We start from the raw sequence: 22,804 nt of genomic DNA, 5'->3' as shown, positions 1-22,804 counted from the left end.
GATCGCAACCGCCCTCTCGATCACCTTCCCCAAAAATGGTAGCAGCGAAACAGGCCGATAATTATTATGTACCAGGGGGTCGAGGGAGGGCTTTTTTAGGATCGGTCTTACGATGGCCAATTTAAGATCCGATGGAAACTGCCCATCCCTCAAAGAGGTGTTAATTATCCGGTGTAGCAATGTCGTTACTACCGGTCCCCCCTGGGCCGCTAACCACGAGGGGCAGGGATCAAGAGAGCAGGTCGTTTTCCGAACACTTCCGAGGATCTTGTCCACATCCTCGGTACTCACCAACTCAAACTGATCCAGTGTAACGCAGTCCACGGAGGCTCTGGACACTTCTACCCTAGGCTCTGCATTAACATCGGCGTTCAGACCTTCGCTTATGCGAGAAGTTTTATCCACGAAAAAGTCATTAAAAAGGTCACAGCAGGCCTTAGAAGGTTCAAGGATCTGGTTCGGGGCAGGAGGGAGCTGAGTTAGCTCCCTGACCACCCTGAACAACTCTGCCGGACGTGACTCAGCGGACGCAATACGAGCACCATAGAACGAATTCTTTGTTGCTCGTATTGCCTCTCCATAGTCCTTTAACAGCCGGTCTAGGAGAGTCTTGTCGTTTAAGCAAAGGTGTTTCCGCCAACGGTACTCTAGTCGTCGCAGAACCCGCTTCCTCGCCCGGAGATCTTCCGTATACCAGGGCTTACGATTGGAAGCGGGCCTGAGAGGACGCTTGGGAGCGATTCTGTGTATAGCCCCGGAGAGACCGGTATTCCAGATACCGGTAAGGGCATCAACAGAGTCGCCGTCATTTCCAACCGTGAGCCCCTCTAAGGCTTCTTGGAACCTCTGAGGTTCCATTAGCCTTCGAGGGTGGACCATCCTAACTGGTCCACCACCCCCGGGGGGGATCTGGGTAGAAGCCTTGATTTCCACCTCTACCAGGAAATGATCCGTCCATGACAAGGGGGAAATCTTAGCAATTTCCACCCACGGATTTTCCGCCTCCGTACAGAAGACCAAATCGAGAGTATTACCCGCACAATGCGTAGGACCCTGTATCAGCTGGGACAGGCCCATGGCCGCCATGGTCTCCATGAATTCCCGAGCCGCACCGGGTGGAACATAGCTGGCCGTGAGGGAGATGTTGAAGTCGCCCAGGACAAGAAGCCTGGGCGTCTCCAACATCAGCTCAACGACCAGCTGTGTCAGCTCGTTAAGGGAGTCCGCTAATGCACGGGGTGGCCGATACACCAACAGAATCCCTAGACTGTCCCTAGCCTTTAGGGTCAAGTAAATACACTCGATATAGGTGGTCTGTCGGATGTGGTTCCTGGTGAGGGACATGGTGTTCCTATGTACCAAGGCCACACCCCCCCCGCCCACCTAACCTGCGCTGGTCCTTCACCGAGTACCCGGCAGGCAGGGCCTGAGCCCACACAGCATCCCCTTCAGGCCCCAGCCAGGTCTCGGTAATGCAAGCCAGGTCACACTTAGAGTCCTCCAGGAGGTCATGGAGGATGTGGGACTTGTTGTTAATAGACCTGGCATTGCACAGGAGCAGCGACAGGGTTTGTGGCACGGTTGGAGAGACCCTCAGGTCCTTTAGGTTGGGAGGGGGACAGGAAGGCGGGATAGATATAATGCATCTATCTCGCCTTCCCCTGGAACGCAAGTCCCTTCTCCCACCGCCATACCTCCCCCTGCCCCACACTACCTCGATAGGAGCTCCGCTCTCCCAGATGTCATCCCTGGCCCTGGCATCCCCCGCGTCCCTAACCTCCCCCCAACCCTCTATGGCGGCTAGTGGAGCAGAGGGCAGCCACTATAGGCATCCTCATGCTCCCCGGGCTAAAACAACCCTCCCACGCCCTGATCGGAACTGCGCAGTTGCGCAGTTCCGCAGCTGCGATGTTCCCCAAGTCCAAGGGCGGCACTCCCGGGGGCGGTGCGCAGCTGCGCACCTCGGAAAACCCCGGGAGGAGGCCGCCCGGCAAAGGGGTGCAGTCCAGCGGTGGCGAGGCGACGGCGGCGTCCGGCGTGAAGGCAGAGGGGGCGTGTCGGGAGGGTCCGGTTCCCCGGCTTTTATCCCCGCCGCTCTCACCAGCGGGGCTCCTCCCAAACTTCCCCCCAGATGGTCCTTAAAGGGCCCTCACGCCCAGCTGGCCGCCAAACGCCAAAGCCAGACAGTCCCGGTCTCCAAAGGGGATGTTCCCCAAGTCCAAAGGCGGCACTATATATAATGATATATAGTAGTATACGATTTTTTTTTTATGAAGGACTTTAGCTGTTAATTTTGGTTTTTAAACTCTGATTTTTATTGTATTATATTTATAACCTGTATCGTATTGTATCTTATTCTGTTTGTAAACTGCCGTGATCATAGGAACAGCGGTATATAAATAAAATTTCAATCAATCAATCAAAACATTGGGGGATTCACTACCACATAATCCAGTGATGGCCTCTACTTCAATCCTCATATGCACAAAGTGGGTGAACAAGTAACCTATTTTACTTCAGGCTGCACTAGTCAGCAGCAATGACTTTTTTTTCCGGGGGGGGGGGTTCCCCATAATATAAAGCAACCAAAACCTCCCTTTAAGTACAGAATAAAACTTTTGTATATCAGGGAGAAATGTCCTAGTCTACCTCATTCCATGTGAATTTATTGTCTGAATGTAGGTAGGCAACACAAGATAGACAAAAGATTTCCAAACATCATATGATTTAATGCTATCTTCAGCTACACCTGGCTTCTGCAAAATCTTTGTCATAACTTTTTCAACTGTAAAAAATTCAGAATGTTATCTATCACAGAAAATCTTATGCCTGGGAAAATGGAAGGTTCAAAATAAAAATCCAATCAAATATTTCCATAGACATTTGTTTGGTTGGAAGAAAAACACTGTTAAGTAGATTTCCCTTCACTGTGGAAAAAACTCTTGAGAGAATGTCAGAGTTTCCTTTGTACTGAACAGAGATATAAAATGCTTTACTGGAAAAGCCCAACAGGAAAATCAAGAAGGCACTCTTGTCCTTTCTGTCTGCTCACAACTCAGACACAGTTATCAGTTCTTTTGAAAACAACAACTGAGACACAATGAACAGCAGTTTGTTTCCCCCAAATAAAGAATAGTGTAGAGAGACGTTTGTAACTCTCATTGACTTACAGCAAATATTTTTAATTACTGAGAGACTTCAGAGTGATAAAGGATGGTAAAGGCATTTCAGTTTATGCCCAAAGTGAGAAAGATAATATGCACTCACACAAAGGCATCAATTAAAAATATTCGTACATGTAGGATGGCCCAATAGGATGAAGTAGAATGATCCCAATGTAAATTAACTTAAGTAAGCCCCACTGAGTTCAGTGTGATACATTTGCAAGCGGTTTGAACACAGTTTCAACATTTAAGTTTGGGAAAGAATATCCATATATTGCCATAAATTTGTGTTTAAAAATATAGACCAAATTTAATTCTGCTTTAAATTGTTTTGAATGATAATTTGTTCTTGAATTTCCCAGCTTCCAGTTAGAAAATGTTGGAAATACGATTAAAAGGAGAATATGTTGTCCTATCAATTTACATGATCAAGCCATCATCAAGAACATACTCATGGTCAGCACATACTGTCCGATTTAATTAAATATAATGAACATGGATGGTTTACATAATTTTAAAGTACATAATGAAGACATTGAAATAGTTCAAGATCTTCCATACCTTGTCTCAGTCATTAATTAGACTGGAGACTGCAGTCAAGAAATAAGAAGAAGACAAAGGGGCAAAACAGACCACCTCAAAGGGGCGGCTTCAAGCTGCCCCTTTCAAAGACAGATTGGGGCCACAGCAACCTCATCTTTGAAAAGCCTCTGGATAAGCGTGGCTGGGATCTGGGCTGCATACCTGTTGCATTTGCCTGGACTCCAGCGAGTGCAATAACAACTGGTTTTAAAATTAAATGTGCCTTTATCCTATCAGGTATATGCTGGTTTAAAAACAATGTGATAATCTTAAAAGGGCAACTATGAAGGAACTAGGCAAGATCCTGAAGTATAAAGATTTATAACTGAATACTAAAGTTAGGATAGTCCATACCATTGTATTTCCCACATCTATGTATAGTTGTGAAAGCTGAATAGTGAAGAAAGTTGATAGGAAGAAAATCTACTAATTTGAAATATGGTGCTGGCAAAGAGTTCTACAGGCACAGTGAACTGCTAAAAAGACAAAGAAATGGGTCCTAGAGCAAATCAAGACTGAATTCTTCCTAGAAGCCAAGATGACTAGTTGTACTTTGGCCATATCACAAGAAGGCATGACTCACTAGAAAATGTGATAATGTTTGACAAGACAGAAGGCAGTAGGGAAAGAAAAAGACCAAATTTGAGATGGATAGGCTCAATGAAGAAAGCCACAGCCCTGAATCTGTAAGATCTAAGCAGGGTGGTTGATGACAGAGTAACTTGTAGGTCTCTCACTCATAGGGCTGTCATAAGTCAAAGATGACTTGATGGCAGTTAACAACAGCAACAACAACAACTGTGTTATACATGTAATGCACAAAGTTTCCTATTCGTAATGGGACTGTGTGTTTCTAGAGATAAGCAGATACAAACAAATATTTAATGTTCAGAAATAAAATTTGACTGGCACAATTAGTGACTACCACCTTCCCACACACCTTCATATGTATATGTCAATGTAAATTCATTTAAGAATTTCAGAACAAACTCAGAATTAGTTACTGAATTCAAGCTTGTTTTCTGCTGCTCCTGAGAATAGGACCCGGAACAATGGATGCAAGCTACAGGAAAAGAGATTCCACCTCAACATTAGGAGGAACTTTCTGACAGTAAGAGCTGTTCAACAGGGGGAAATGCTCCCTCAGAGTGTGGTGGAGTCTTTGGAGGTCTTTAAGCAGAGGCTGGATGGCCAGTATTTGAAAACTGTATGTCTTTTTTTAGACCCTGTGAAGGACATGTTCCATATCTCCTTGTACCACATTTGACTCTCGTTTTGCACATGGAGGTTCTGTGGAACCTCCACACTCTAGGGAAACCGCTATGGCCAGTTACTGACCAAGCAGGAAGAATGGTAGGATGGATGACCTGGCCACCTGGGAGAAGTGAGCTGATGTTACCACCCTACCACTCCTGGGAGCCCAGGAGAACTAAATTTGAAGACACAAAGATTTCTATTGTGGAATGTAAACAAAAACAAAAATTTTCTCTCAAACCACGAAACAGTCTCAGATTAGCACTACCTTTCCCAAACAGCATCAGACTTCTAGAGCAATAGGTTATCTCCTAAATCCCTTTTCATGTTTCCCACCGTAGCAGGTCCCTTGGTGTTACTTTTGTCTGCCTTGCTTTTTACTTACACATGTGGTGGTTCCATTGAGCTCCAAGCATATGACTTTCGTGTTTGTCACTTCCTTGATATTCATACATGTGAACTGGAAAAGAATTGAAAGAAGAACAAAGTCATGTTGCTAAGAAGAACAGATGCTTCTCTATAACTAATTCTTTTTTTTACTAGACTTTACCACCTCATTTGTATGCCCCCCCATCAACATGCTTTATGCTCTCTGTGCAGTTGACAGACTCACTCGCAAAAGCACTAATTAAAATGCAACAACAAAGGCAAATAGACACAGAATATTTCTCCTTTTCCAATAGAGGAAAATAAAAATAAATGTATAAACCAGATTATTAGAAATACAGTACAAATCAACTTCTGAAGCAGGAAATATTTACCCAAGCCCACTACTTTCCTAATCACTTTGCAACAATTCAAAATGCTTCATAATTGTAACTGGCAGCTGTTGTAGTTCTTCCCCCCCCCCTTTTAAAGATCACTTTTGTCCCCAAGGAAGTTGCTATGTTGCCATTCAGATATGGATAAAGGATATATAGCTAAATATCACTGAAGGCAGACAATACAGATTTATAGTTTGATGAGGGTTATTTTTTTTGGCAGTTTTGAGACTTATTCTACCCAAAATCATACATGGTTTGTTTTGTTTTTTTGCACAGAAAACAGCATTTACTGTGTATGAAATGTCCCTAGGTGAAATCAAGTTAAAGCAGGAAACCACACTCTATGTGGTTTCCTGCATAGAAAGTCCTGTTTTCTGTGCAAAAATGTCACATGCAAATTTTGCAAAAAATAAATCCTTAGTAGTATTTGAAAACTACACATATTCTGAAGACTTTCTCATAGTGGCGAGCAAGCTGCTGAAAATAAAATAAATTCTGGCTTCCTTTAAGAATGAAATTAGTCAAGTATTACAGCCCTAGAAGACTGGAGGACAGGCAGCACTGTATCACCCCTTGAATACAGTGGAACACAGTGGAAATATGACAATGAGAAGAGGAGCCAAACAGCATGGTTGAACAGACATGCTTTTAAGACTTAAGCATTACTTGAGGAGGGAGGATCCTCTCAGTCTAGAAACAGGATCATAATTTCAGTTGACAGAGACAATAACAAGGTTGATAGAGAAAACGACTATGGCACTGCACTTTACAGGCATTTCCCCAAGATGGAAATAGTGTACTACTTAATTAGTAGTTAGGATGGATTATAGGGCTAATCACAGATCTAAAACAATTGGGTGCAATGAAACTCCCTTTCATTGCACCTGAACTAGCTGATGAAATTCTTCACCATTCTTACCATCACATGACTATCCTCAGCTCTGGTTGTGTTAGGTGATGTGGTGACCTCAGATTTTGTCCTCACAGTAGGAACAGATGTTAGAGGTCTTACTGTAGTCAAAGTTTCAGTTGTTTCATTGCTGGTACCATGTGACATATTATGCTGTGTTGGAGATGTCTGCGCTATTCTAACTGTAGGACTGAGTGCTGGTGTGGATGCAGGGCTGCTGTTGCTGTTCTTTTCGGATGGAGTGGAATTTTCCAGTACTAGAGGTACTATAAAGATAAAAAAGAGCACAGAAACATATATGAACAACAGAGATCTCCCAGAACCAAACCATATCCCTTCTGTTACTGCCAGGCAATAAGAACTTGTCTTAGGCTGCTGCCACACTGCAGAATTAATGCAGTTTGACACTGTTTTAACAGGCATGGCTCCATCCTATGGAATCCTGGGGTGTGTATATCACTAAAAGGATTCTGGCCAAATAGTGTTTAATGCTTCCTTAAGAGCATAGAAGTGCTTAATTGGGTGTGTGTGTGCGCTAAAAATAATGTGGTTTCAAAACAACAACAACCATATTTTAAAAAGGCAAAATTAATTTTTATTACAGTACTATAATTCTCTTTCATAAATGCACTATTTCAGTTATTCACAAAATAGTCTGAAAAACATTTTGGCAGTCATTAGAACATTTATTTTTAAATGGAGTGATAAATGATGTCCACCGGAAAGGTTACACACTTGGGCCTCAATCCAATACCCCCTTAACATACATAAGCATACACATAATTTCATGTGATTAATGTGAAAATTTGATAAAATGTGATGTTTTTAAAGAAAATTTTTATTTAGGGCTTCTCCTTTCTCCTACCACTAAGACTTACCCCACTTGCACCATCTCTTCAGCATTTTAAAGTCTATTTCTGCCCAAAGGCAGATGTTTTAGGATCAGTGGTATCACCCCCCCTTAGGGTGTCACCTGGTGCAATTCGCACCCCCCTCCACTGACTGAACAATATACCCGTCTGATCTACTGTGAAGTCTGAAGCCACCTCACATACTTTGCAGCTATTAGTCAGGATTTCCCATAGCCAGATGCACAATTATGACATCAGTGCTGAGATCTATGGGAGTCTTCAGGGACCTTAGTGTTTCTGTGAGTATTGCATCATTCCCCAAAAAGAAGATCTACACTCATAAGAGTGGATTAAACATGTGGATGTCTCTAAGTGGATTTTGACCTGAAAGAATGTTGAGTGATGATAGGTTCTCCACTCCACCCTATCTACCATTGCTAACATGGATACCATGTCTCTTTGCTGCTTCCAGATGGAAAGATACTCATGCTAACATTTAGATGGCCCTGTGCAACTATTCCATTTCTTTCTCCTTAACAGATTTTCCATTATAATTCATTGCACCTATTAGAATTCAGGGAATGAGGCAAGGCAAAAGAGCAACTCATATAGTGTAAAGTGAGCTACAGTTCCATTTCCATTTCTGGTACTGGGAAAACAATTGGATAGCAATTGGATGATGGCATCGTATGGATCCCATTTTAGGAATAGACGGGACAACCATACTACTGTGGGAGCACTGTAGGTATGAAGCCAATGGCAATGCCTTTTACCTGATGTTGTTGTAGTGGTAGTTGTAAGGGGGTCTCCAGTTGATATTTTTGTGGTGGGTTTCACAGAGGTGGGTTTCATAGTGGTGGGTGTGTTCGGTAAAGTTCCTGAAATTGTTGTTTCAGCCGCAGAAACATGATTTTCTAAAAGAAAGAAAAAGAGAGAGAATTTACATCTCAAAACACAGTGAAACATTGTATGAGTCTCTGAAGGGAGTCATCTTAGCAATTATCTAGTGAAGAAAATTCAATTCATAAATGCATTTTAGTTACTTTAAGTGAGTGATAATTTGCATGTGTGGAAGAACTGCCTGGCTGGTCTGAGGTGAAGCATTAAAACAGCATACAAATGCAGATCAGATTCAAGGAGACTATAGTAATCAAGGAGAGAGATGACCTAAGCCATCTCTAAAATGGACTAGAGTTTTCTTGGAGAAATAGAAAAAAAGAGTTGTATTGATGAGGGTAGAGGATTTTTTTTTTTTTTGCTGAGGGCCACATGCTGCAATACAGGAGTGCTTGTGGTTTGCATGTGAGGATGAGCCAATGAACTATGAACCAGAGCCAGTGATGGGCATCGGGTGGACATGCCCACTCACTTACACACAAACACACACCATTTGTGCTCTCTCTCTCTCTCTCTAGTGGGTTACAGACCGCCATTAGGGACGTCCTGAGGACGTCCCAGTTTGAAAAAGGGGCGTCTCTTCCAGACGCCCCAACCCTATCACGGACAGAGTCCGTGGCAAATGGCAGCGGCCGTTCCACACAGCCGCCGCCATATTGACGTAGCAGATGCTGTGCGTCCGCATGTCGCGCCCTGGAAGTGACACCACGAGTGCGCGACTAGTGCCTCGCGGCGTCTCTTCCGGGGCCCAGGAAGGAGCGCGATTTCCATGCTGAAAGCGGAGGTGGAGCCAGACCGCTGCAATCTGGCAGTCTGTAACATGCCTCTCTCTCTCTCTCATTCTCTCTCTCTCTCTTACACACAACAAACAGAGTTCCTCCAGATGAGAGGGAAAAAATCTCTTAAAGTTTCAGTTTATGTTCCTGTGCAAACCAATTTTATTCTGAAGCTCCACATTACATTCTTTTCATATCAAATAATTTCCTGGGAACTCCTGGCATTATTAAGGACTTTTCATTTCTTTTTCCCAGGTCAGTTTTACACAGCATTTTCCAAAGTGACATGTATTGAACCTTTGCAGCCTTATTTATATTATTCTGGAACTAACTAAGATGGCTACCACCAGTAGTTTCCAGGACATAGATTCAACGGAGAGCAAGTGAAGAGAAAGAGGAATGTTTTTATCAAAACACAATTATTCTAATGCTTAATTAGTTTAATAGTGCTACAATGTTTTAGCACTTTGACTGTTGTTACTGTTGATAACTGCCTTCAAGTCAAGTAAAGATTCATTGCGACTTCATGAATGAGATACCTCCAAGCCCCTCTGTCCTCATCTGTTCTCCTCAGGTTACGCAGGCTCAGCATCATGGTCTCTTTGATTGAGTCTATCAAGGGTTCTGTCTTGGGTCCAGTGCTATTCAACATCTTTATCAATGACTTGGATGAAAGAATAGGGGGCATGCTTATCAAATTTGCAGATGACACCAAATTAGGAGGAATAGCTAATACCCCAGAGAACAGGATCAAAATTCAAATTAACCTTAATAGATCAGAAAGCTGGGTCAAAACTACCAAAATGAAGTTCAACATGGAGAAATGTAAGGTACTGCACTTAGGACAAAAAATGAAATGCATAGATATATGACGGAGGACACCTGGCTTAATGAGACTATTTTCACATGGCATTGTTATATTGTTCCTTTATCGTCCCAAAGTGTAGTGGAATCGTGTTAACAGATAGATGATTCCAAAAGATTTTCACATGAGGCTGTTAGTGTTCTTAAATCATTGCTAAATCATTGCTGTGTCCAGTGTGTGAATGTAACTGTTTTGAAATTGTTTTGTAATCATTTATTGCTGAATTCTGATATATCAAGGATTAAAGAACACTAACAGCCTCATGTGAAAATCTGTTGGAATCGTCTGTCTGTTAAGATGAGTTCACTACACTTTGGGACGATAAAGGAACGATATAACAATGCCGTGTGAAAATCTTCTATGTGCGAAAGGGATCTAGGAATCTTAGTAGATCACTAGTTGAACATGAGTCAGCAGTGTGATGTGGCAGGTAAAAAGGCCAATGTAATTCTAGGCTGCATCAGTAGAAGTATCGTGTCTAGATCAAGGGAAGTAACAGTGCCTTCTCATGATGTGTCCAAAGTATGACAGCATCAGTTTACTCCTCTTAGCTTCTGGGAAGAGTTCAGGCTTCATCTGTTCAAGGACCCATTTCTTTGTCTTTTGGCTGTCCATGCTATCCTTAGCACTCTTCTTCAGCGCTATATCTCAAATGAGTTGATTTTCTTTCTGTCAGCTTTCTTCACTATCCATTGTCTCATCTGTACATGGCGATGAGAAATATGATGGCTTGGATGGTCCTAACTTTGGTCTTCAGTTTTATACCTTCACAGATTGACATCTTTTCTAGTTTTTTCACAGCTGTCCTTCCCAATCCTAGTCTTCTGATTTCTTGACTGCAGTCTCCATTCTGATCAATAGGAAATCCTTAACTATTTGAATTCCTTCATCATCTAGATTGAATTTCTGAAACTACTCTGTGGTCCTTGCTTTTATTTTCTTAATATTTAACAATATTCAGCTTGCTTTGGCACTTTCCTTTCTGACTTTCTTTAGTAATTGGTTCAAGTCTTTGATATTTTCTATTCGTAGCATGGAGTCATTTGCACATCTTAGATTGTTGTTATTTCTACTTCCTTTCTTCACTCCTCTTTCCTCTACGTCTAAACTTGTTCTGCATATATTTTCTCTGTACAAGTTGAACAGGTAGGGTACACAATGATTAGTGCACAAGGTCAAAGAAGTCATTCTGTCACTTTGGCTGTAACTCCTGAATGAGAAAAAGAAGGCTATGTGGAAATTGCTGAAAATAAATTTCTGGAATATTGCCTGAGTCTAAGGAGATTATCAGATGGAGGGATAAGGATGGGAGCAAAGTGGATTGCTCCTGTCTCATTCGTGCAATTATCACACACAGTACACTTTTCCTGTCCTTCTGCCATCAGTGAAGTGTAATAGCCTTCATTGATGGCAGAAAGATGGGAGAAATGCGCTGTGTGTGATAATCTTTGCCCTGATTGCACGAATGGGATGGGAGCAATCTGCTTTGCTCCTGTCCTTATCCCTCCATCTGATAATTTCCTATACATGACAGATGATGGATGGAAGGAGTAAAAACAGAGGCAACATGGTTGGTGATAGGCTGGATGGGTGGGGAATGTGTGTGGAAAGGAGAAAGAAGAATCAAGGGTAAAAACTGGATTTGTGCTTTATTGACTATGATGTGGTCAGTGGGTAAGGAGAGAAATTCTTGGGAGGAAAGTTCAGAACTTCATTTTTGTATGCACTGAGCTTGAGACAATAATGAAGCATCCAAGCAGAAGCAAAGAGCACCATCTAGAGATGCAGTCTTGAATAAAGGCAGAGATTCATATCATTTGTGCAGGTAATACTGAAAGCAGTGGTATACGATGATGTTATGTCACAAAACTGTGCTGTTACCTAATTTCTCTCTCTCTCTCTCTGTGCATGTGTGCAATTATAGGAACCAAAACATTCAAAGAAATTATTAATTAAATTGGAAAAGAGCAACTGCAGACCTTTCCAGGTTGATTTAAAGAAGTGTGAGTTCCCATAATATATTTTTTTGGACTTTTTTTGTGGTTTTGTTGATTGCTGTCACCTCTGCCTCCACTCATTACATGCCTTTTTGGGCAACAAAGCAAAGCAAAACCAACCTGGGGCATAGTTTACTGAGGTGTGTCCTAAGTTTGGAATGACAAATTTTATCTCCTATTTTTTTAAAGTGTTTTTTGTAGTATCATTGAGTTGCAGTTCAAAAGCACTATTTCACTGTTACACATTATCCCTATATTGCTAATGTAAAAATATAAATGTGAAGAAGAGATGAGAACGGCGGGATACAAACCGCCATATAGTACGTATAGAATACGTACAACATGGCGGCACCCCTTCCACATGGGGGCCACCATGTTTACGTACTGGACGCATAGCGTCCAGACGTGTCGCGGCGCCTATGACGTCGCGAATGCGCCAGCGGCGCCTATGACGTCGCGAATGCGCCAGCGGCGCCTTGCGACGTCATAAAGGCACCGCAAAAAGAAGCTCCGAAATGGAGCTTCTTTTTTGCTCCGCGTGGGAGCCGCGCAGTTTGGCTGCTGCAGCTCCCGCGCGGAGCAAATGGCGCCGGCGAGAGACCGTCACAAAGCGGCGGTCTGTATCCCGCCATTATATTCTTCCAATATATCTGAGAATTAAAAAGGAACTCATCTGAGAGTGGAAATAAAGCATTGTAGCTGATGCCAGGGTATGGCAGAAAATAATCTGGGACAACAGAAACATTGCTTAACAATTTGTCAAGCTCTTAGGAATGCATAAGAGCGTCTTACACATCCATAACAGATCCATATTCATGGTCCCTGGTGTAGTGGTTTGATCATCGAACTACAGCTTTGAAGACTAGAGTTCAAATCCCTGGCTAGCCATGTAAACTCACAAGGTGACCTTGGCAAAGTCATACTATCTTTCCAAAGAAAGTTGGAAAGATAGTGTGACTTTGCCAAGGTTACCTTGTGAGTTTACATGGCTAACCAGGACTTTGAACTCTGGTCTTCAAAGCTGTAGTCCAAAGAAAGTTGGAAAGGGGCAAAGACCAAGCTCCTCTGAACAAATATTGCCAAGAAAACCCCATGATATGGTCACCTTAGCATCACCATAAGATGGAAACAGTTTGAAGGCACTGAACAACAACATAGTAATGATCATGGCATTGTTGACTTGCCACTATAGCCCTCACACTCCAACTTTACTGGGCATCAGCTATGTGGAGAGAAAGGGCTCCATTCTGCTGACAATCATAGCATGGTTGGATGATGTTTCCACCTTCTCTTGCTAGGCATCAAGGCTGCAACAGTGAGAAGCAAGAGCTGTTGCACTTACTTGTCAAAACTTCACTGGCTGGCAGGAGGGGGATGGAAATGATCTGATCACCAGCAGAATGGATACCCTTTTCTTCACATGTCTGATGACAAGTAGTGTTGGAATGGTCAAGCCAGGAGCTGTTACTTAGCTATGCAACTAAGGCAGTTATGTAACTAAGTACTGTGTGTAGAATTCTAGCCATTGCTTGGATAGTTTAAAAATATCCCTGCACTATTTTGTCATAACTCCTTGTTACACTGTGGCTTGACAGAGGGAGGGGACCAGATGTGTCATTCTTCAGCAACCTACTCATTAAAGCTGCAGAACTCCTTTGGTTGCTGTTAAGGTTGGTTTTAGGGGGCCTTTGTGATCTGGGCATTGGTGCCATGATCATAAATGTGAATACCAAAATTTATAAGGCCATTAGTCTAGCTTACAACTATGAAAGTACTGAATAGGATGTCACACTGCTGACTTAGCAATGCTTTGCAGAGGTAGCAGGCAATGTGCCCTAGTCCTGGGAAGATACCCACCCTTGTTATAGGCACTTGCTATTCAATTGCTTCTCAAACCTGAATATTGTTACTCAAAACTGACATATTTGGCAGATATGAGTTTTATTTTGTCCCTTAAACAAGACTTATACGTTGTGCTAGATTTTCTTTTAAAGCAGGAACAGGTTTCTCTTGGATACAGTGAGCTGCTCATTTTGGAGACTGGACAAAAAAAATAAAATTTACTTTTCATTTCAGAAATGCTGCTTTTTTGATATTTTAAATGAAAAGGTGAACATTCCAGAAGTACCTTACATTGTGCTCAACCTACATCATAGTGATTGTGATGTATGCCATGCTTTGTCTATCTTAAATATAAATTTTGTATATTCTGTAGCAATTTTGTTTTAAAGGTGAAGATAGTTTTGAAAGAAATTTTAATTAAGAATTATCCCCCCCTGCTTTTTCAGGGTAGAAAGAGAATAAGAAATCAATTATTTCCCAGTGTTTGGGTGACTTGTTTTTTTATACCCACCACTTTATTAAAAGAACATTCCGTTGTGCAGGATGATATGCTTTCTCTGCCAAGAATCCTGGATTATCTTAAAATTAATCTAGAACAAATATTCAAAACCAACTGTCTGAAATAGCTGATTGATGTCTCATATGACATTACCCAGGATGTGTATATTTCATATGGATGTAGTAGCAACTTCACCACAGAAGTGGGCACACCTTGGTTTTTCTCCACAACGTGAATATTCACACACATATAGAACTGGTTACAGCAATGACTGTTCATACAGTGGGATCTGGGTATCTGCTAGGGTTTGGTTCTAGGACTCCCCCTGGATACAAAAATCCATGGATGCTCAAGTCCCATTAAATGCAATGGCACAGAAATGTTGTTGTTAACTGCCCTCGAATTGGCCCCAACTCATGGTAACATTGTGGATGAGACATCTCCAAGCCCCCCTATTCTCCACTACTTTGCTCAGGTCTTGCTGATTCATGCCTGTGACTTCCCTAATTGAGCCTAGTCATCTGGTTTGTGGTCTTCCTCTTTTTCTGCTGCCCTCCAACTTTCCTAGCATTATTGTCTTTTCTAGTGAGTCATACATTCTCATGATGTGGCCAAAGTACAACAGCCACAGTTTTGTCATTTTGGCTTCCAGGGAATGGTCTGGCTTGATTTATTGTAGGACCCATTTGTTTTGGCTGTTCTTGGAATCCTCAAGACGCTTCTCCAGCATCACATCTCCAATGAGTTGATTTTTTTCTTGTACATCACAGAAATGGTGCCCCTTATACAGAATGATAAAATCAAGGTTTCCTTTTTTCAATTTATATACATATCTATTTAATATTTTCAAACTGTGGATAGTTGAATCAGTGTTTAAGGAATCGGTGGATACAGAGGGCTGACTGTACACCTACATCTTAAGTATCCAACATATGAGAGCATCTGAATAAGTCCAGGGTGGTGATCACACATTTGCTTGTATGCTCATTCACTGTATTATTTATATAGACATGGTTGTATGAACTGTAGGATGTGTGATAATTATAGACTCATTTACAGTTGTTTCTGGTATTATATCTGACATCAGGCGCATCCTGAAAATGTTTTCATGTTTTCTAAACAGACAAATTTGTAATTATGATAATTTGACTGATGCATATTCAAAGTCCTCTTTTTCTCTCAAGCATCTTGTTGTCAGTCTCAAAAAACATTAAAACATTAAGGGGGGGTTGTATATATTGTATTTTTTAAAGGTTGTACGCCACTTTGATTGTGGAAACAAAAAGCAGGATATAAATTTAAAAATTTAAAAATTATTTTTTAAACCAAACCTTTCATTTTCTGGGATACAAGAAGACATAGGCCCTTATCACAAAGAGGCACTTACATGGGTAAAACATTGTTGAACTGTTGCAGAAGTGCAAAGGTGGGATTGTCTGTCATGCTTCTAAAATGTAATTGAGACTTCCCGCTTTTCTTCCATCGATGAAGCACTTCTGCAACAGTTCAGCACCGTTTTACCCACGTAAGTGCTTGTGTGCGCTAAGGTCCATATTTTCCCAGTCTACCATGCTATATCCATTAAACAAATGTACTATTTATCAAGCACTTTGAGAAAGAAGCTATGGGCCAAATTAGATTCTGTGATCAGATCTCCTATGATTGCTTAAAGGCAAACATAGCAGGCAAACCTCCAAGACATATTAGAACCACAATAGCGAGAAAAGTAGAGCTAACCCTTTCTTGTTGAATTGTTTCCTGAATCCAGTTGCTCCTCTGCAGCTGCTGTTTATTTTGCAAGACAAATCATACCAATACTTATAAATCTCACATCACCACCATGGAACACATAGCAGTTTGGGAGAAAATGTTTAAACATTTACAAAACACCAGGAGAGAAAATGGTCAACTCTCAGCAAGGTGGAATCAGACCTAGTCACATTGTATTTGCACTTTTTAAAAGAGTCATTTGAGCTGTGATTTTGGTTCTCTTGCCATTTTATCAAGTTGCGCCCTATAAAACAATATTATTATGTGCTACATGCTGAAAGGAAAATAAACTTGCACAGAATCTAGCCACCATAGCTCACAGGGCTTTTCTCCAGGAAAAATAATGTGTAATTGATAGGAGGATTTGCTCCAAGAAGAGCTGCCATGTTTTCTTTAGGGAGCAATGACTTCATCCTGAAACTTTGAAAATGGGCCATTTGTTCTGTCTTATTGTGAACAAAACTGGCACAGGTATGGCTAGAGATGACACCTCATTTCATCATCCACTAATAAGAGAAATGCCATTAAGCACTATTAGGGCTGCTTAACATGCAAAGCAGGTGAATTACTCTTGACCAAATGAAATCTGTGTGGAAATGGTCCCTCAATTGCCAATCCTGGGTTCTAGAGGAAGTGGCAGCTATATCAATAGGATTCGACCCATTCATAGGAGCTATGGAACAGAATTATTGGAGTAATGTTTCACAGTTTCTTAAAGAAGAAGAAAAAAGAATGCCAGGAATATTATAGTATAGACTAAGGCCAGAGTAAGACCTGGTACCCACCTCTGATCTATATTTAGGTTCAGATTTAAAATAGCACCCTGAGAACTCTATCCTGTCTTAAGTACAGAGTAGAAGAAAGCCTCAATGAATGAGGTGTTGCTGCAAGAAAGACATTATTTAAAATAACTTTTGACAATAACAGGAGTGTAGTAAATGTTGGATGAAATAGGACTTTAATCACAAGTCTGTGATGGAGTGGCTATTCCTGACTTTGTTCACATAGCACTGCTGTATATTCAGGTTTCATTCACCACCCATTTGGGGAGGGGGTGGTGCAGCTTCTGGTGAATTTCAGGGGCAATGAATTGATCCTCAGCCCCCAGTGCTTTCCCATTCTTGGTATAGATGAACAAGAACATAAAGGAGAAGAAGAAATATTGTGTCACCCAATAGGCCAAACACTAGTGTCACAATAATTTCCTAGTGCCACCTTCTAGAACCAGACTTTGTTCCATGAACAAAATTATTAAAATATTATGTATAAAATTACCTCTGGGCTATCTATATAAGGTGAATAGGAATCATAAATGAATTTCATGTTTAGATTTGGGTCCCATCTCCAAGATATCTCATTATGGATATACAGTTGTCCCTTCTTATACACGGAATTTTTATACATGGATTCAAGCATCCACGGTATGAAAATGTTCCAAAAAAGTATAAATTTCAAATATCAAACCTTAATTTTCCATTTTTTATAAGGGACACCATTTTGCTATGTCATTATATTTAATGGGACTTGAGCATTCATGAATTTTGTTATACACGGGAGATCTTGGGACCAAACCTCAGTGTATAACAAGGATCCACTGTACAGTACAAATATTTTCAGATCCTTAAAACACTTTAGGTCTCTAGGATTTTAGATAAAGGAGACTCAACCTTTACTCTAATGGTCCTGTAGGAATAGTAATAATAATAATAGTAGTAGTACTAATATATTTTTGCAAGACATGGCACTATATAGTCTAGATTAATTTACTTGAGGTTGTCACTTTATGGAGGATGATTTAAGATATTCCTCATGTGGTTATCTCAACATGGTACCATTCCACACCTAGTCTGCTACTCCCCAGTTCCTTTTTTTTTTTTTTAAATAAAAAAAGATATGGTAGATTGTAAGACTTCTGAGGAGGAATTATTGGAGCAGGGAGTGTTGAAAGAGGAAAAATCTCTCACTTATATGTATAAGTGAGGGAATTTTTTGTCTTGCAATACTCCCTACTCTAGTAAACCCCCCTCAGAAGTCTTACAATCTACCATATCTTTTTTAAAAAATAGATACTGGGGAGCAGCAGACTAGGTGTTGGGAACATATTATGAGAGGCTGGGGCATACACTTCCTTGGGTCTGAGTCTGGCTGTGCTGAATACCTGCTGAATATGAACTAGAGTTCAGTCAAAACTGTAATGGAATGAAAAATGACCACATGGTTTTAATTCGCTCCAAAGCAAGCAGTGAAGAAAATATCCAGATTTTTTCCAATAGTTCCTAAAACTACACAATACAGATATTAAGTGAATCAAGATTATGCGTTCTGGTCCTAAACTGTTCCTTTGCATATAAAGCACATGGCCAAACTTTTCTTTCAAAATGTCGGGTACAGAGCTGTACAATCTATATCTGTTTGTTCTGTGTACAAAATAATGATCTATGATCCTGTTGAGACCCTATGCCAGTATTACTCCTTACAAGCTTGTATAAAGAAGTATCCACTCCTGCCCAATGTAATCATTCCTACTCACAGCAGATCATGGACCATTCTCTTGCAGCAGAGATAATGTAGCTGAATTAGCACATGGGATTGGCACATGGGGATAGCTGTATTTCCCCAAAGCCATAATTTCCACTGTGTAGCTATGGGGCACACTGGAAACCCACTTACCAAATTGCGTCTTTGACCACCCTTCCCCAAGTAGTCTGCCTTTATTTTTTTCCTGTTCTCGATTTACTGTTTTTAAATTGAATTCTGGGCAACTTTATGGTGGTGAAAGCCAGAATCTGACACCACAACCTTGGTGAATCTGCCACGACAACCTCCCCTACATGAGTTGATTTCATGCAGTTTTAGAGGGTCTGAAAAGGATACAGAATGCATTATACAAGTGTTGCATCTTATCAACAATATCATCTTAGTCTGCAGATTTTGTAACCTTGCTAAGAATATTCTCTAAGTAAATCTAATTCTTCTTCTTATTGCAAACGTGTTTTTTAAACATTGGTTGCTTAAAAAGTATTGTAAAGCAGTTTAACTTCAACCATATCCCCAAGGAGAATGAGCACAGATAATGGTAGGAGTAACAGCAGAACAGCTGTGTGTGTAGCTGCCATAAAACTTCATGCAAGAAAAAAAGCAATTCATATTTATTTGTTAGCCAGTACACAAAGCTATTGTAAAAAAATAATTTGGAAAAACTAAGCCAAATCCACTGGATATGTTAATTTAAACTAAATTAAGGCAACATGTATATTCCTGTTTAATTAAAAGTAAGTGATTTCTCTATCATGTATAGTTGTCTCATTTGGTTTTAGCTGTGCTGCTCTAGATGGTTTTTGGAAGAGAATGATGGTCTGGACCATTTCATTCTGGTTTCAGGACTTATGTCTGTCATTCCTGGTTGACCAGACAGGAGTCCAATGTTGGGAGAATTACAGAAGGAGTGTGATCTGGCTATTTCTCCTGGACATATCAGTAATATGTTACCTTTCTTTTTTTAGTATTTCCTGGAAACTTTGCTCTTGAGAACAAACAAACAACTTAGAAATAAGCCCACTGAATTGAATGGGCTGTTGTTGTTATTGTTATGACATGCCTTCAAGTCATTTCTGACTCATGGTGACTCTAAAGTGAACCTATCACCGCGGTTTCAGAAGCAGACAGTGTATGACTTGCCCAAGGTCACCCAGTGGATTTCCATAGCTGAGCAGAGATTCAAATTCTGGTCTCCAGAGTCATAGTCCAATGCACAAACCCATGTTGGGCCTTAATGCCAAGTAAATTGATACAGAATTGTAGTCAAAAGCCAAAATCCTATTTGATGCTGGTAGAGTGTAAATATCTACTTATGTACTTAGGATAATGGATATCTGGGAGGACAAAGGCTGCTCCTTTTTCCCTGTCTCTGCAAGAGCTGCCAAAGGGTCAAACATTTTATGAGTAATTGATGCAATTATCCATTATTTTGTCATGATATTCTCATGTTATGTCTTTTATTTGCTTTAAACCTTTTACATTATATAGTTGTTTGGTTATTAGCAACTTTTGGTATGTGTTATTACTTTGTGCTATCAAGTCAGGTTTGAGTTATGGTGACCCTATGACTGAGAGACCTCCAACAGACTACATTCTTAACAGTCCTGCTCAATTCTTGCAAACTCAGGATCATAGCTTCCTTGATTGACTCAATCCACTTGTATTGTCGCCTATCATTATCTCCCCCCCCCAAAAAAATTAGTCACGTTGTCTCACAATATATCCACAGTAAAATAACTTACATTTACTAAGTTATATAAAAATAAATTAATTAAATCTAACAAAAACCTCAGTGCCTGGAAACTATTTTATAAAGTGCGCCCACTCCAAGTGTGGGCTTGCCATCCATGATTTGAGCTTCCGCGGATAGCAAGTCCTGGTTATTTGAATGGGCGCATGTGCATGCAGTGGTGAAAACAGGAGCACGCACCCATTGACAAGAATGGAACTTAAGGGCCCATGTTTTTTTACTATCTGCAGGGGCGGGATAAGGAATGAATCCCCCATGAATAGCAAAGGCACACCATAACTTGCTTATTATTTCACCGTTTTAAAAATTAACGTAAGAATTATTGAAATGGGTAGAGGGACAATTTTAAAATTCAATTGTTTTTAAGGCAACTTGAAAATGCAGTTATTCAGCTGATAATTCAGTTAAAAATATCTGAAAATTCAGGTTGTAGCAGACAAATGTAGGCTGTTTCCTGTTCATAAACCCTAAACCTAATCAATATGCAGCCAGGTTTTGCAAAACAATAAGTACCTTATGGTAGCTTGCAGAAAACCCCAAAGTTTGCATAAGACTCATTTCATACAAACCTTATCTTTCTTCTCTTCTCTTAAAAAACATAAATTAGTACTAAGATCCTCAGTGGAGAACTGTAAGGGGGTGTTCCCACTTGGCAGATAAAATGGATTATATTGGCGCGATTCTGATTCGGATTATGTTCTGGGAATAATTCGAATTTTTTCCATCGTTTCCATTACGAAAAGGGGCAAATTACCTCGATTCATTTAGACCCTGTTTTCATTCCCATTTATTTTAAATCGCTTTATTTTAAAGCGGATTAACTTGCTTCCCGTTCCCATTTGTGTCTGCAAGCTGTCAATCAAGCGCGTAGGCTTCAGACGTCACAAGTCTTGGGTTTTTTTGTTTTTTTGGTGGGGCAGCTGATGAAAATCGGCTGCATCCAAGACTCTTCTGTTGTGTCTCCCCAAACTAGAAGGAGCCTCTATTCATCCTAAACCCCTTGCTCTTCTGTGTCTCCCCATATTAACTGCCATAACTCAGTGCTAGGGAATCCTGGGAATGGTAGTTTATTATGGCACCAGCACTCTCTGGCAGAAGAGGATAAATGTCTCACACAGTTCCCATAATTCCTTAGTATTGAGCCAGGGCAGATTAATAGGTCTCAAACTGTATTATTTCTATAGTGGGTTTTGAACTACAGATGAATTTTTTTCATAAATTAAAAAAGTTGTTACTTTATCATTTAATACACACACACACACACACACACACACACACACACATATAAAACCTACTGTTTCAGTGGAGAGAAATTCTGCATCCAAAGCCCAGAGTTGGAATACACACACACACACACACACACACACACACACACAAAACCTACTGTTTCAGTGGAGAGAGATTCTGCATCCAAAGCCCAGAGTTGGAATAGACACACACACACACACACACACAGAAATATAAAACCTACTGTTTCAGTGGAGAGACTCTGCATTCAAAGCCCAGGCTTGGCAAATCGGATCAAGGGGGAAAGGCAGTGGGCTTCAGTGGGGAGAGACTCTTTGGGGAAGAGAGAAAAGAAGGCTCGATCCCCTCCCCCCTCAGATCCCTGGGTGTCCAGGCTCTCCTGTGTCTTCCCATAGTTCCTTTGGGAAAGAGAGAAGGAACCTCCATTCCCCCAAATCCCTTTGCCTCCCCCATTGCTCCCTGGGCTGTCTGGGGGGCGATCAAGCAAGGATGTCCTGCAAAGCTCGTCTGCTGCTCAGGGGCTAAGGCAGAGGCAAAAAAAGAAAAAAATAATAGTTTAAAATGATGTTCAATGGCTCTCCTCACACATCGGTCTATGAATGAGGAGCAGAGGGGAGGTTGCAATCCACCGGGGCAAAGGCTATGCGAATGGAAGAAAATGGTGCTGGCGATGCAGAAAGAGAACAAAAAGGGTGACACCCCCAGGCCAGCCCCTTGAGCGCTGCTCCTCCCATCTCCAGGTTCCCAAATCAGACACCCTTGTCGTTCCCATTCGGATACCGCGAATCGGACCCCGGGAGCAAAAATAATCCGCTTTAAAACCTACTGTTTCTTTTAAGCAGTTTATAGGCATAAAATCCTGATTATACAATAAAACCTGAATCAGATTCGAAACGGAATGGGAATGATTCTGGGGCAATGGGGATCAGATTCGGGGTTAAATGAGAACGATGCCCCCTTAATTTGCATCCTAATCCACGTTTTAGGCCAGTGGGAACGTCACCTAAGAAATACTTAAAATCTTAAAGTGAAGTTTATTAGAATGAAATGAAATTGGAAAGGAAGGAGGTAGGATTACAGAGAATACAGTACATAAA

The 22,804-nt window shown here is 41.0% G+C and overlaps 1 protein-coding gene across 1 annotated transcript in view; it reads right to left on the bottom strand.

Annotated features, from left to right (window-relative positions):
• CD34 (CD34 molecule) overlaps positions 1-22,804 on the bottom strand; it is a 54,986-nt gene that overhangs the window by 19,141 nt on the left and 13,041 nt on the right. The window contains exons 2-4 of the mRNA XM_089514443.1: positions 8,299-8,439; positions 6,684-6,940; positions 5,386-5,460 (exon numbers count right to left, since the gene is read on the bottom strand). Coding sequence (XP_089370569.1) covers positions 5,386-5,460; positions 6,684-6,940; positions 8,299-8,439 — 473 coding nt within the window. The remainder of the gene's footprint in view (positions 1-5,385; positions 5,461-6,683; positions 6,941-8,298; positions 8,440-22,804) is intronic.

The sequence above is a fragment of the Sceloporus occidentalis genome, unplaced genomic scaffold (genome assembly GCF_023333645.1).
Source record: "Sceloporus occidentalis isolate IW3139 unplaced genomic scaffold, rSceOcc1.0.p SCAF_3, whole genome shotgun sequence".
NCBI lineage: Eukaryota > Metazoa > Chordata > Lepidosauria > Squamata > Phrynosomatidae > Sceloporus > Sceloporus occidentalis.
Note: the sequence above shows the minus strand (reverse complement) of the source record. Positions and strands in the feature narration are given on the sequence as shown.